The sequence below is a fragment of the Nycticebus coucang genome, chromosome 14, assembly GCF_027406575.1.
Source record: "Nycticebus coucang isolate mNycCou1 chromosome 14, mNycCou1.pri, whole genome shotgun sequence".
Lineage (NCBI taxonomy): Eukaryota > Metazoa > Chordata > Mammalia > Primates > Lorisidae > Nycticebus > Nycticebus coucang.
Genome location: NC_069793.1, coordinates 3,137,447 through 3,148,942, shown reverse-complemented (window position 1 = coordinate 3,148,942; position 11,496 = coordinate 3,137,447). Strand labels below are relative to the sequence as shown.

Genomic DNA, 11,496 nt, shown 5'->3' with positions numbered 1-11,496 from the left:
TCATCTCCTCACACCTTCCGGGTACCCGCCCCCCACCTCCCCAACACCTACGCGGAAGGACTCAGGGAGGAGAGAGACGGCGGGGAGGGAGGAGCGCTTCCATTTCCTTTCCGCCCGCTCCGGCCGGGAACCCGCGCCATCAGGCACAAGCTGCCGCCGAGCCCGGCAAAGGTTTCCCCTCCCCGAGTCGGGGTGCGCGCTGGAGCTTCGGGACGCGCTCGGTGTAGGGGTCGCGCGCCGACCGGGATGGAGCAGGAGGCGGCCCCGGCGGTTGCGGCAGCCGCGGACCAGCCGGAGTTTGCCGAGCTCGCGACCGCCGCGGCGGAAGCTCCTCCCCGCTCGCCGGGGCGAGCGGAGCGGAGAACGGGGGGCGGGACTGCGCGTGGGTTCGGCCGGCCTCGGCTCGCGTCGGCTTCGCTCGGCAGTCTGCGGTAAATCCGGGCTTGCAGCGGCTGGCGGAGGCTGTGGCCGGATGGTCCCTGCTGCGAGCCCCGAGCTCCGAGAACCATGCAGATGTCCTACGCTATCCGGTGCGCCTTCTACCAGCTGCTGCTGGCCGCGCTCATGCTAGTGGCGATGCTGCAGCTGCTCTACCTGTCGCTGCTTTCCGGACTTCATGGGCAGGAGGAGCAAGACCAGTATTTTGAGTTCTTCCCCCCGTCCCCGCGATCCGTGGATCAGGTCAAAGCGCAGCTCCGCACAGCGCTGGCCTCTGGAGGCGTCCTGGACGCCAGCGGCGATTACCGTGTCTACAGGGGCCTACTGAAGACCACCATGGACCCCAACGATGTGATCCTGGCCACTCACGCCAGCGTGGACAACCTGCTGCATCTGTCGGGCCTTCTAGAGCGCTGGGAGGGCCCTCTGTCCGTGTCGGTGTTCGCAGCCACCAAGGAGGAGGCGCAGCTGGCCACGGTGCTGGCCTACGCGCTGAGTAGCCACTGCCCCGACATGCGCGCCAGGGTCGCCATGCATCTCGTTTGCCCCTCGCGTTATGAGGCCGCCGTGCCTGATCCCCGGGAGCCAGGGGAGTTTGCCCTGCTGCGGTCCTGCCAGGAGGTTTTTGACAAGCTAGCCAGGGTGGCCCAGCCTGGGATCAATTATGCTCTGGGTACCAACGTCTCCTACCCCAATAACTTGCTGAGGAATTTGGCTCGTGAGGGGGCCAACTATGCGCTGGTAATCGATGTGGACATGGTGCCTAGCGAGGGGCTGTGGAGAGGCCTGCGGGAAATGCTGGATCAAAGCAACCAGTGGGGGGGCACGGCACTGGTGGTGCCTGCCTTTGAGATCCGACGAGCCCGCCGCATGCCCATGAGTAAGACGGAGCTGCTGCAGCTCTACCAGGTGGGCGAAGTGCGGCCCTTCTATTACGGGCTGTGCACGCCCTGCCAGGCACCCACCAACTATTCCCGCTGGGTCAATCTGCCGGAAGAGAGTTTGCTGAGGCCGGCCTACGTCGTGCCTTGGCAGGACCCCTGGGAGCCATTCTATGTGGCTGGAGGCAAGGTGCCCACCTTCGACGAGCGCTTTCGGCAGTACGGCTTCAATCGAATCAGCCAGGTGCCTATAAGGGTCAGGGCAGGGCCAATGCGGAGGGAGAGGTGGTGGGGACAGGGAGTTATGAAGAGCAGCTCAGGATGTAAAGGAACCAGTGAGGCAGGAGGGATCATAATTCAGGAGGTGGTTGGATGGTGTAGAAGACCTAGATGCCTCCAGAAGTGGGGAGGAAGCTGGAGTGTGGCTTTAGGGAAGTCAGTCTTTGCTCTGTGGATGTCATGAAACTTTGCTGACCTGTTTTTCCTCTTACAGGCCTGTGAGCTGCACGTGGCAGGGTTTGATTTTGAGGTGCTGAACGAAGGTTTCCTGGTTCATAAGGGCTTCAAAGAAGCCTTGAAGTTCCATCCCCAAAAGGAGGCTGAAAATCAGCACAATAAGATCCTTTACCGCCAGTTCAAACAGGAGTTGAAGGCCAAGTACCCCAACTCTCCCCGACGCTGCTGAGCCTTCCCTCCCCTAGTCTGAGAAGTCTCAGCCTTCTGGCTCCTCAGCCTGCCCCTCAGGCCTGACAGGGGTAAGAAATGCCACTCCACTTTACAGAGGTAGCTGTGGTGTTGAAACACTGGACTTGCTGGGATCGAGTCCTAGCTTTACCACTAACTTAGCTGTGTGGCCTTGAGCAAATCCCATTACCTCTCTGAGCCTCGGTTGCCCTGTCTGTAAAAAGGGAGGTGAGAATATCTACCTCACAGAACCGTTTGGAGGCTCAGATGAGATGCTGTATGTGAAAATATTTCTGTAAGCTTCGTACAAATGTGAAGTATTATTAATATTATTACAGTATTATTATTGTTATTGTTATTATTAACAATTTTGTGTGGGTGGGTAGGGACAGTAAGAGAAAAAAGCATGAATGGGATGGAGCTGAGACATCTTAGTACACAATAAAACGGGCTCTTCGGAAAGGAATCTGATAAAAGCAGAGACTTTAGCTCTTAGCTCTCGGGCAGAAGCCTAAACTGGTTCTCTCAGGCCTCCGTCCTCGGGGGCTGCGGAGGCGGGAAGGGTCTGCAGGCTCCGTGGGCTAGAGAACTGTACCTTAAAGCAAGCGGGGCTTGGTGTTTGCCTACGGATGATAACGTGTAAATAAACGAGTGTTCACACACGCAGCTGGCTCTGTTACTTGCTTGAGCTGTGGGGGCGGGTTCTGCCTTTGCACCCGGGGGGAAATTACCGCGCTAAGAAAGGCACGCCGGCCTTCCCTGTGCACAGACAGCCTGTGTGCCTGACGGCCTGTTGCTATGGAGACCGGCCCGCGGTATCCCAGCATGCCTCGGCCCCCAGCTGTACAATTGTGGGCTCCCTGACGGGTGCCTCCTGATGACGCACGCGGAAGCACCGGCAGGCCCCGCCCCCTGCGGAAGGTTAACCTGCGCTCCGCTTCCGGAAGGCTGGCGGCCGCTGCCGGTGCCGGGATCCTCGGGCACCTCTCAGGGAGTTTTGGTGGGGAGGCCGGAAGCCCCACCGCCCGGGGTACGTATCGCCTTGCCCAGCGTTTGGTTCGGCCTCTCCCGGCAGTCGGGCAAAGCTGGTACAGTCTCCTCCTGTGGGGCCGAAGCAGAGACTTAACCTGCCTGACGCGTGCGGGGCCGCGGGCTGGAGGCCGGCAGCGGAAGAGCCCGCGATTCTCTAGTTCGCGTTGGCGCTTTTAGGATTGGAGCGGAGCGGAAGGCTCCCAGAGCGGCTGGGTTGGCCTCTGGTGAAAGCGGGGAGGGGTCTGCCTTCCCTGGGGGTCTACCCAGAGGAGCATAGGCTGAAAAGATAAATTGCCTGTGTACAGTGCTTTACATTGTGCTTTTCCTTTCCTTACCCCTTGCAATACTCAGAGCAAGAATGATTATCCTCTTTTGCGCCCAGGGTAAGGAGAAGAGGTGTGACTTAATTTAACTCATTCAACAGCTGGAGGAGAGAAAGGCTTCTGCAAGAGATAGGACTTACAAGTAAATATACTTAGCAGAAAAGAGGAATTGCAGATGTTGGGAACTGGGGCCTCAGAATGGGAAAAATGAGGTTGGTTTGGAGAACTGAAGTTTTCAGGTCAGGTTCAGATCATTGATGAAATCGTTGAGCAATGTGTCTAACTAAACTCCTCTAGGCCATGCATTATACAGTTTGAATCCGTGTCCAAAAAGTTTGCAACTACTACAGGGACCTGGGACTACTGAGAAGTAAGAGCTAATCCCTGCCCTGCAAAAGTTGATTTTGTTAAATTTGTACTCGCAGCCAGGCGCAGTAGTTCACATCTGTATTCCTAGCACTCTGGGACGTCGGGTGTTTAAGACCAACCAGAGCAAGAGCAAGACGCTCATCTCTACTAAAAACAGAAAAATTAGCCAGGCATTGTGGTGGGCATCTGTGGGCAGCTACTCAGGAGGCTGAGGCAGGAGGATCACTTGAGCCCAGGAGTTTGAGGTTGCTGTGAGCTAAGCCAACACCATCGTACTCTAGCCTGGGCAACAGACACTGTCTCCAAAAAAAAAAAAAAAAAAAATCATATTCGGGCGGCGCCTGTGGCTCAGTCAGTAGGGCGCCGGCCCCATATACCGAGGGTGGCGGGTTCAAACCCAGCCCCGGCTGAACTGCAACCAAAAAAAAAAAAAAAAAAAAATAGCTGGGCGTTGCGGCGGGCGCCTGTAGTCCCAGCTACTCGGGAGGCTGAGGCAAGAGAATCGCTTAAGCCCAGGAGTTGGAGGTTGCTGTGAGCCGTGTGATGCCACGGCACTCTACCGAGGGCCATAAAGTAAGACTCTGTCTCTACAAAAAAAAAAAAAAAAAAAATCATATTCACAAAGCCTCTTGTCATTAAGTGAGCCAGTAGTTCTCTGGGTGAATAAGGTGGATATGCAGCCCCTGCCCTGATGAGGCCCACAGACTGATTGTGGGAAGGGGTGGGGACAGACATAAGAATGGGCAAGTAAGAGATGTGAACAAAGAAGGCTTCCTGGAGAGAAGGTCGTCTGCACTGTTGTAAATACATAAAGCATATATATATAAAGGACATTGTTATAAAGCAGTGACCAGCAAAGTTGGAAGAACATCACTGTGAAATAGAAGCCCCTAGTAGGCAGAAATTATCCCCTGAGAGGACGCTTTTTTGTTTTTGAGAAAGTCTCACTTTTTTGCCCCCAGTAGAGTACGTGGCATCACAGCTCACAGCAACATCGTACTCTTGGGCTCAAGTAATTCTCTTGCCTCAGCCTCCTGAGTAGCTGGGACTACAGGTACCCACCACAGCGCCCGGCTATCTATAGAGATGGGGTCTCAAACCTGTGACCTCAGGCAATCCATCTTTCTTGGCCTTCCAAGGAAGGTACTGGAGCCACTGAAGGACTGTTCAGTCTTCCTCTTAGGTGATCTCTTGGCAGCACTTGGGACTGTCATCACTGCTTCCTTCTGAAATTCTTTCTTCATGACTGGGTTTTTCCTCCTTTGCTGCAGTCTCTTCATCTGCCCCTTTGGTGTTCCATTATGGGCTTCTCACTGCACACATTCTGCCTTGCTGGTCATACACCCTCTCCCATGGCATGAAAAATTTGCCCTATGCTGATGATCAAATCTCTGCAGCACAGATTTCTCTCTGAGGCTTAGACCCATGTGCCCCCCACACTGTTCTCTTATTTCTGGGTTTTTGCACATGCTACTTACTTTACCTGGAATGTTGCCTCTGTCGGTCAGCTCAGCTCACGATCTGATACATTTTCCACTGCTGCAACAAGCTCCAGGTCCCAGGTAGATACCCCTCTATTATGCTGTGGGTCTACACTCTCCTCACACCAGAGTAATAGTCTGCTGCTTTGCTCCTTGAGGCAAATACTTTGTCACCGTGGTGCCCTAGAACCTACCCATAGTGTCTGACGGTACTTAACCTGTATCAGATGTTCAATAAATGTTAGAAGAGTGAATAAAAAAAGGAATGCTTACCAGTGTTCAATATTGCTGAGAAATCCATTAAGATAAGCACTGAAAAGTACAGGCATTAGCCACAGGCAATTGTTGGTTAACTCTACAGGATCATTTTCAACTGAAACTGATGGGTATAGAAATGGATTGTACAAAGGGGAGGTGAAAGTAGGACCAGCAAGTGTGCACAAGGCCTTGAAAAGTGTAACTCTGAAGTGGAAAACAGGAAGCAGTAAAGTGGAAAATAATGGTAGAAAATACCTGAGCACATAGAAAGTTTCATGGGAAGGAGCCTGCCAAGATGGAGAAGTTGAAGACAGAGAGAGGAGCATTGATGACTTGAGGTCCCAAAGGCGGCAGAAGGAGATGGGATTTAGCCCAGAGCACGGTGAAAGAGGATTGCAGGGTGTTATCAGGAAGAGAAGTGAAGGGCATTGTAAGCAGAAGGAACAGCAGGAGCAGAGGAAGGGAGGTGGACATGCAAGAACTGGATATTAGATGGTGGGGTGAGGGAACTAGACCAGTAGTTCACTTCTAATCTGTGAAGGACTTTAGGAGTCCCTGTCAGAAATGTAGGCCCAGTCCCATGGGCTGTGGGGGGTGCCCCCTGGGCCTTTCACATCTAGGGATCGAAGCCATGGCCAGTATTCTCAAGATTGAGACCACCAACAATGTCCAAGGGCAGGAGTTTTTGCACAGCTCTCAGGCCATTGTGTGTCCAGGGTGTATTGAAGCCAGTCACCTCCCTGGCTGTCCCCATTTGGGGTTGAGCTGGGTTTAATTCTTCACTTTGAGGCTGGGCACTGTAATCCTAGCACTCCAGGAGGCCAAGACAGATGGATTGCTTGAGCTCATGAGTTTGAGATCAGCCTGAGCAAAAGTGAGACTTTGTCTCTATTAAAATTAGAAAAATTTAGGCAAGAGGATCACTTGGCCCAAGAATTGTAGATTGCTGTGAGCTATGATGCCACGGCACTGTATCCAGAGTGATAGCTTGAGACTCTGTCGAAAAAAAAAAATTCTTCACTTTGCCTCTTTCCCACTAAGCTATGGGCAGTGATAAGTGATGGCTTCACTCCTTCTCCCAGAGCTGAGATGCCCATCCAGCCTCAAAGCAAAGACACGGAAGAGATGGAAGCAGAAGGCGATTCAGCCACAGAAATGAACGGGGGGGAGGAGGAGGAAAGTGAGGAAGAACGGAGCGGCAGCCAGACTGAGTCAGAGGAGGAGAGCTCAGGTGAGTCCCTCTGTGCACAAGTGTGTGCACAAGCATGTGTACACACACAAGCACTGCCACTCCTCTCCAGAGCCTGCCCTGACTGGCCTCTTGTCCCAGAGATGGACGATGAGGACTATGAGCGGCGCCGCAGCGAGTGTGTCAGTGAGATGCAGGATCTGGAGAAGCAGTTCTCGGAGCTGAAGGAGAAGTGAGCATGGGGACACCTCGGGCAAGGTCCCTGGGCAGCGGTCCTGACCCCAGCAAGTGAGCTGTGGAGTGACTACAGTCTGTTTGCCCAGGAGCAAGGGAGGAGCATGGGGTGAGCACATGGGTGCATGGCTGCCTCTTACCTCCTAGGTTGTTCAGGGAACGACTCAGTCAGCTACGGTTGCGGCTGGAGGAAGTGGGAGCTGAGAGAGCCCCTGAGTACACAGAACCTCTTGGAGGACTTCAGCGGAGCCTCAAGATTCGCATTCAAGTGGCAGGTCTGTGGGCTGGCCTGTATCGTATCCCCTTCCCTTCTCGGCCCTGCCCTGCCTCCCCTTTTCTCCCAGACCTTCATGGGCCCCAGGACCCTTAGCCAAACAGGACAGCTTCCTGCCTCCCTTTGCAGGGATCTACAAGGGCTTCTGTCTGGATGTGATCAGGAATAAGTATGAGTGTGAGCTGCAGGGAGCCAGGCAGCACCTGGAGGTGAGCTCTCCTGGGCACCTGGGGATGAAGCCTGAAGTGCCCCTCCCAACCCACCTGGCTGAGCCACCCACCCCACCTCTTCCAGAGTGAGAAGCTGCTGCTCTATGACACGCTGCAGGGGGAGCTGCAGGAGCGGATCCAGAGGCTGGAGGAGGACCGCCAAAGCCTTGACCTCAGCTCCGGTGAGCACAGGGGCCCGGTCCCGCCTACCCCCTTCCCTCTCTGGACCTCAGCTTCCCTTAATGCACAAAGGGACAGTCCATAGGGTCCCTATATGGGCTGAATGAGACCAGCCTGGAGAGGGGCTAGCCGCGGACCCAGCACACAGTGGGGCATAGGCAGAGTGGTCTTGTGTCCTCTTCCACCTCCTGCTCTTGTTCCGGACCAGGGCCTGCCAATGCAATGGCATAATTCCCTCCCTGTCAGCAGTGCCTATGTGGGGAGACAGGAATCGTCATTGTCCCACTGTCAATAAACAAACTAACTGAGGCTCACAGAAGTGCAGTAGCCTGTTTCCCCAGGTCACACAGCTATATAGTCAGGACCTGAGCAGCCCCAAGGCCAGGGCTCTGTCCACTACCTGTGTGATGGAGCAGGTAGAAGAGCTCAAGCTGGTGCACAGGGGGGCACAGGCTACAGGGGAGGGCCATCTGGTGGGCCATACCTCTCCTGACTTCAGTCTGGGGCACAGAGTGGTGGGATGACAAACTACACGCCAGAGGCAGCTCGAAGTCCTGGGACTCTCTGCCACCCAGCAAGAGGAAGAAGGCACCTCTTGTTTCTGGTATCCTTTCACCCAAGGCAGCCTGAAACTGGGCAGGACTCCAGGGTCCGCTCAAGACCCCAGGGAGGGGGTTGGAGGGACATGGAGAACAGTCAGACTAGACTCATGCTGGCTTGACGTCATGTGACCATATCTAGGCAAATCCAGCTGTCAGCAATTTCCTGGAAGGTCCTGGGTCTCCCCTGTGCTAAATGGACTCTAGAAAAACAGAAACGTCAGCTCAGTGACTCCCAGAATTTCCTGAGTAAGATTTGGCCTTTGAGGCCTTTCTGTCTCCTGGTGTCACCTGAATAGGTCCCAGGCTCTCCTACTCCAGTGCCTCTACTCACTTCCCCCTCTTAGAATTCCTGCCTGTCCCTGACTGGTCAGGCCCATCTCAAGTGTCACCTCCTCTGTGAAGCCCCTCCTGGTCTTGACCCAGTGCCTCTGGCTTCACCCTCTCGACACCTTGTGCCTTACCTTGGGGTTCCCCCATCCCAGTGGGGACTAGCTGCCTCTGCCCCACCCCGGGCAGGGCCCTTTAGTACAGGGTCCATGGTGCCTACATCCCCCTGGCTGGCACGCCCTGGGGGTGCTCCCACAGCAGCCAGTTTCAGTCATTACAGCTGCCTGATGCTGGCGGGCAGGCCCAGGCAGGGAGGGAGGAATCCAGAAGGCAGTCACTGGAGGAGCAAAAGGGAGATGAGGGCATGGAGACATGAGGTAGAGAGCCAGCTGAGAATAGGAGGGTTGTCTCAGGGTGGAAGAGATCGGAGTCTTTTAGTTGAAGGGGCCAGATGAGGGGACAGAATAGAATAGGAGATGGAGCAAGGTTCCTGAGGGGGCACAATGGGCCTCAGCAGCTGACCTGAAGGAGGGAGCTGAGAGTGAGCAAAGGAAATAGAGGTGGGGTGTGGGGCTCTCCATGGGCTGGTGAAATACCTGTGGGGGCCCCCTAGAATCAGGGGGCCAAGAGGTAGGAGATAGAGCCTAAGTCAAACCCCAGTCCACACAGTGTCCTCTGTACTACCTCTCCAGAGAATTGGTTAGGTATCACTGCCACCCTCAGACTCCCAGACCACATTCTTGTCACCTGCCCCCTCCACCTGCTTCCCTGCTTCCTTGACCCTGTCACAGGCCCTTACATCGTGTACATGCTGCAGGAGATCGACATCCTGGAAGACTGGACAGCTATCAAAAAGGTGGGTCCAGCCAGGCAGTGGGTCCTGCCTATAACCTGGCATTCTGAGGGACCGAGGTGGGAGGACTACTCAGGCCCAGGAATTTGAGGTTGCCATAAGCTATGATGGCACCAGTGTACTCTTACCAGGGTGACAAAGAGAGACTGTCTCAAAAAAAGAGCGGATCCCTGCATGCTTGGGTTTCAGGAGGACCTGGGGAGCTCTCTGCTCACCCCTCGTTCCCCATGGCTTCAGCCCAGACTCCCTAGATCACAGTCAGCTCAAAAGACCTCACTTTGCTTGAAGCTGGCAGGGGTGGGGAGCTTTTAATCTGTCAGCCTCTTCCTTGTCCAGGGCAGGTTTTGGTGGTACAGAGGGATAGGGGAGGTGGTAGAGCAGTAGGCTGGCTCTGCCCGGGGCTTGTGCTCCCAGCCCTCAGTGCAGTGCCGAGCCCAGTCTGGTGGAGGCTCTCAGGGGGCTTTTCTTCTCATCCTCCCAGGCTAGGGCAGCTGTGTCCCCTCAGAAGAGAAAATCAGATGGTAAGAATCATGGCAGTCAGGCTGCCTGCCTTCCCCATCCCAGCCTCCAAGAGAGGAGCCCAGAGAGGGGCAGTGGCCATGGCAGAATTGGTGGCTGAGAAAGTTAGGACAGTTTAGGTTTGAGTGGCTTGAGGTAATTGGGGGAGCAGGAACCAGCATGGGGATGCTGGAGAGGCTTTGGATTGGTGGAACCCCTGCACTGCAAGTGAGGGCTGTAGAGCTGCCCAGAACTTTCCCATGAGGCCACTCCCCTCCATCTCCCACAAGAAGTGGCTATTTCCTTCTTGATTCAGCTTCTAATCATGGGTGACAATTTTGTGCTTCTCACATACCCGCAGGACTGTGACCTTCCTGTTCACAGCCAGGGGGTCCCTCAGAGCAGCCTGCACCAAACCCGGATTCACATTTTCCTGCTGCAGAGTCAGGTGGCCATGCCCGGCTCTGCCCAGTGGGCCCTCCAGCTGTCACTAGGATGGATGTCACTGGGATGGACAACTCCTCCGTGTTCCTTGTGGGCTGCACAGCTATAGCCCTGGAGCCAACCTGGCCCAGCAAGACTGTTGTCTGTGTCCCTGAGCAGCACCACCCCTCCTGAACATCCCCAAGCTGCATCCCCCTGCTTACCTGGGCCCTGGCTCCTAGCCACTGGGATCCAGGCCCCACTGTGTGGGAATTCAGAGCCAGGAGTAGGAATATTGGGGGGGGCGGGGAGTGGGCCCTGAACATCTGCTGGAGCTGGGGGTGAGAGGTCAGGCTCCCCAGGCTTCCTCAGGGTGGTTTTTGGTACCTGCCTCCCAGACTCTGAGGACTGCAACTAAAACCTTCCTTGGGACTCTGGCGTGCCTGTGTGTCTGATTTACCTCACAAGGGAATAAGGACTTCTGTGGGGAGTGTCTGAGGCAGGCATACTCCCCCTTGCACTCCTACAGCTTGGCACCCCCTCTCCCTATCTTGTAGGAGCTGGACTCTGACCTGGCTCCTGGACTGGCCCTTGCCACTGAGCAGAGTCCCAAGCAATACATGGTGTGAAGGGAGGATGCCTGGTGGGGGCGTGCACAGTGCCTGGAGCCCAGTCATGTCTGCACCTGCCCTGGTTGTTTGGCAGATTGGGGCAGCAGCCCATTGCGGCCTGTGTGTGTGGGAGGCAGCTAGCAGCAGCACCATGTGCTGACGACCTCGAAGCCAGACTCCCCCTGCTTAGCACTGTCAGAACCACCCCCAGAACCTCAGTTAAGCAAAGGGGTTAGTTTCCATGGAGACATGGCATATTTTCTCCATGGCAACATGAAATCCCAAAACCCAGGTTAGGCTCAGGAATGAGTCATGTGTGACCAATAGGGGGTGCTGTCTCACAAGGCTGACCCCCAAGACAGTGGACAGATGAGCAACTGACCATAGACCTGAGGGCGAGGCTTGGGCCTGTGGGGATGGAGTCCGGCTCTGCTTAACCCCTTCCTGCCCACCCATGAGATTTGAGGAGGCTGGCCAGGCTGCAGGCGGCCCTGTATGGAGGAGGCCCCAAAGCCTGGATCGTCACAGTGGAGCTAGCAGGGAGAGGATTCCTGCCCCTTGAGGCTAGGCCCAGAACAGAGAAGGCGGGCTCTGGCCTGGTCCGGTGGACACACAAGAGTTAACTGGTGG

The 11,496-nt window shown here is 55.4% G+C and overlaps 2 protein-coding genes across 8 annotated transcripts; both read left to right on the top strand.

Annotated features, from left to right (window-relative positions):
* The first annotated feature begins 448 nt into the window (after nt 1-448).
* B4GAT1 (beta-1,4-glucuronyltransferase 1) lies at nt 449-2,666 on the top strand. The gene is made up of 2 exons (XM_053561136.1): nt 449-1,563; nt 1,813-2,666. Exons 1-2 carry the CDS (start codon nt 508-510, stop codon nt 2,002-2,004), a joined length of 1,248 nt encoding a protein of 415 aa, XP_053417111.1. The 5' UTR covers nt 449-507; the 3' UTR covers nt 2,005-2,666.
* Nucleotides 2,667-2,914: 248 nt separating this feature from the next.
* On the top strand, nt 2,915-10,659 carry BRMS1 (BRMS1 transcriptional repressor and anoikis regulator). 7 transcript variants are annotated; one of them, XM_053561608.1, is made up of 10 exons: nt 2,924-3,033; nt 6,549-6,697; nt 6,797-6,887; nt 7,037-7,164; nt 7,293-7,372; nt 7,458-7,554; nt 8,064-8,156; nt 9,273-9,337; nt 9,816-9,855; nt 10,194-10,336. In XM_053561608.1, exons 2-10 carry the CDS (start codon nt 6,556-6,558, stop codon nt 10,199-10,201), a joined length of 744 nt encoding a protein of 247 aa, XP_053417583.1. In that variant the 5' UTR covers nt 2,924-3,033; nt 6,549-6,555; the 3' UTR covers nt 10,202-10,336. The 7 variants fall into 7 exon arrangements, with proteins under 7 accessions (XP_053417580.1, XP_053417583.1, XP_053417584.1 ...); XM_053561605.1 differs by lacking the exon at nt 9,816-9,855 and having other exon boundaries at nt 2,915-3,033; nt 6,508-6,697; nt 10,194-10,659; XM_053561609.1 differs by lacking the exon at nt 8,064-8,156.
* Nucleotides 10,660-11,496: the final 837 nt, after the last annotated feature.

Coding starts and splice junctions, on each gene's coding strand:
- B4GAT1 (XM_053561136.1), top strand. CDS start 508: ATGCAGATGTCCTACGCTATCCGGTGCGCCTTCTACCAGCTGCTGCTG. Junction 1,564..1,812: donor GCTTCAATCGAATCAGCCAG/GTGCCTATAAGG, acceptor TTCCTCTTACAG/GCCTGTGAGCTGCACGTGGC.
- BRMS1 (XM_053561605.1), top strand. CDS start 6,556: ATGCCCATCCAGCCTCAAAGCAAAGACACGGAAGAGATGGAAGCAGAA. Junction 6,888..7,036: donor TTCTCGGAGCTGAAGGAGAA/GTGAGCATGGGG, acceptor CTTACCTCCTAG/GTTGTTCAGGGAACGACTCA. Junction 7,165..7,292: donor GATTCGCATTCAAGTGGCAG/GTCTGTGGGCTG, acceptor CTCCCTTTGCAG/GGATCTACAAGGGCTTCTGT.